The sequence below is a fragment of the Trichechus manatus genome, unplaced genomic scaffold, assembly GCF_000243295.1.
Source record: "Trichechus manatus latirostris isolate Lorelei unplaced genomic scaffold, TriManLat1.0 scaffold00165, whole genome shotgun sequence".
Lineage (NCBI taxonomy): Eukaryota > Metazoa > Chordata > Mammalia > Sirenia > Trichechidae > Trichechus > Trichechus manatus.
This window is the reverse complement of record NW_004444101.1, coordinates 313,458-316,076: the sequence shown is the minus strand read 5'-3', so window position 1 is coordinate 316,076 and position 2,619 is coordinate 313,458. Positions and strand designations below refer to the sequence as shown.

Sequence of the window (2,619 nt, the reverse complement as noted above, 5' to 3'; positions counted from 1 at the left end):
CTGGAAATCGAACCCAGGTCTCCCGCATGGAAGGCGAGAATTCTATTCACTTCCTTAAGAGCTACTAAATCGTGTGTTAAACCTTACATGCCAGATACAATAGTTTTCACTGCAATATGGGCAGCGCCCCGCCTCCCACGGTCCCGAAACACACTTACTCTGCGTCTCGCAGTCCACACAATGCGAATTCCCTCTGATGTTTCGTATTGACTGCAGGGCCATGGCTTCACTCTGACTGGTCAGTCTCGACTGGGCAAAGAGAAAGATGGACAAATGCAAAACATTACAGCTCTGAGAGCTATTGGCATATCTACGAGTAATGGCAGAGAAAAATCAAACAGATCACAGACGCATATAGGACACGGTTGATTTTCAATGGCTACTCCTTTGACATCTTTGGGAAAAAGGGTAACTGGCCAAGAACTCATTATATTCCATGAATAAACAGCGCATATTAAAACTGATCAGACGACACCCACTCTGCCGGCGATGAGGCACGAGGTAAGTTCTGGATCATTTGTGAATGAACAGGAGACCCACTGCCACTTGGTGAATGTAACTGGTTGACATGCTTGTCCTGCCTGGACTCTGCTTGGTATGAAGATTAAAGAATGAGAAAGAAATAATCTGCTTATAAGCCAAGGGTCAGGACTTAATCAGTGCTGGGAGATATAGCTCACAACTCCTCGTCAGGAAACCACGTCCATGCCACACATCATCCCTCACAGATTCACTTTTCATTTTAAGATGAGCTCAGCTGCTCCAGCAACAAACTCCTGAAGGTTCTCCTGAACAACTGCCTGTAACTAACCCTCGTGAGGGCAGGCAGGGGAGTGGAGGTGGAGCGGGATGCACTGCTTCTCAAATTCACTGTGTTGTCTTCTTTAAAATTGATAAACACGTAAACCCCAGCATATGCTTATTGCCAGAAATTTGCAAAATACAGGGAGGGAAAAGAAGAACATAAAAATTTATGAACTAGGATATGACCACCCACTGTTCAACATTAGAAACATCTTGATATATATTCTTCTAGCTTCTTTTTTTTCTAAGCACATCTATGCACTTTAAAAAGATAGCACAATAGATACAGCTGAGGAATCTGCCTTTTTACCCTAACGACGCATCACTGTCTCTCAATGCTGTTGTGTCTTTCCTCACATCATCATTTTAAACGGCTGCATAGTATTCCACCAATGACAACTTACTTATCAATTCCCCTTTTGATGTACGTGAAAGTTGCTTCCTGTTTTCCTCTGAACAGTGCTGTAAAGAACATGCTTATTGCTAAATCTTTGCATGAATTGGTGATTATTTACTAAGGACGAACTCCTGCCAGGTAAAGGGATATCTAATCAATTTCAGAGGACAGTGACCATAAGCTTGAATTTTGGTGTTTCAGACTTCATAAACTGACCCCCCAAACCAAACCCACTGCCTTTGAGTCCATTCTGGCTCATAGTGACCCTACAGGACAGAGCAGGACTGCCCCTTAGGGTTACCAAGGCTGTAATCTTTATGGGAACAGACTGCCACATCTTTCTCCCACAGAGTGGCTGGTGGGTTCAAACCACTGACCTTTTGGTTCGCGGCCAAGTGCTTTAATCACCGCACCACCAGGGCTCCTTTAAATTCAACCACTGCGTGTCCAGTTGTTTCAGATGAAACAATTTATTGTTGACAACAAAGTGATACATTACAATTTATTAATTACTATTGCCTAATTAGCATAATGAATTATTGGATTTTTTTTACTCCCTTTGGTTAGATACTTAAGTATTCAAAGTATGTTTAAGACTTTATATTGAGTTTTCTATATTTTTACAACAATAAAAAAAGGAATGGATATTGGCACCTGGAACGTGCGTGTGTACACGCATTTGGGGACATGTTTCTCTGTTCGTCTCTAGGTAGGTATTTGCATCTGTATAATTTCTGAGGTAGGTATGTATCTATGCCCACCGTCAAATCTGGAGTATGTTCCAAAATAAAAAAACAAAACAAAACACCAAACTCGTTGCTGTCGAGCTGATTCCGACTCATAGTGACCCTACAGGACAGAGTAGAACTGCCCCACAGGGTTCCCAAGGAGCAGCTGGTGGATTCGAACCGCTGACCTTTTGGTTAGCAGCCAAATGCTTAACCACTGTATGTGCAGGCAGCTCCAATCCCTCAGCGCTCATTTTCCACTGAGTTGGTATCTTTTCCCTCAAGCTATTCCTGGCTGACATTATTTCTGAGCTTCTCCTTCTCACTCCTGATCAGCATGCGTCCAGAGGGCACAGGTATAAGCTGGCATCCTTTGAGCTGAACAACGAGCCCCCTCCCAGGGAAGGTACCCTCCTGAGAGCGTGCACATCGGGGGACAACAGGGACAGCGAGTTAAGGCTGGCATCTGCGTCAGCTCAGGGGATGCAGAGCAGAGGGCTGGGAAGAGTCCAGCGAGGGTGCGCCGTTGAAAAGGCAGACGCTGTGCCTGAGCTTCCTGAATCCGGCTTACATGACGTGGATTCAGAGGCTGCCTGGACAGTCTGTGATTTTCCATCATGTCCGGATATGCGTTTGCCTGGTCAGTAACACATGGCCTCCCCATTCCTGGCCTGAAGCTAAACCCCAATG

The 2,619-nt window shown here is 44.8% G+C and overlaps 1 protein-coding gene across 2 annotated transcripts in view; it reads right to left on the bottom strand.

The window, feature by feature from the left end:
- AGAP1 (ArfGAP with GTPase domain, ankyrin repeat and PH domain 1) overlaps positions 1-2,619 on the bottom strand; it is a 360,673-nt gene that overhangs the window by 83,664 nt on the left and 274,390 nt on the right. For both annotated transcript variants that reach the window (XM_004386488.3, XM_023740860.1), the window contains one exon: positions 159-249. In XM_004386488.3, coding sequence (XP_004386545.2) covers positions 159-249 — 91 coding nt within the window. The remainder of the gene's footprint in view (positions 1-158; positions 250-2,619) is intronic.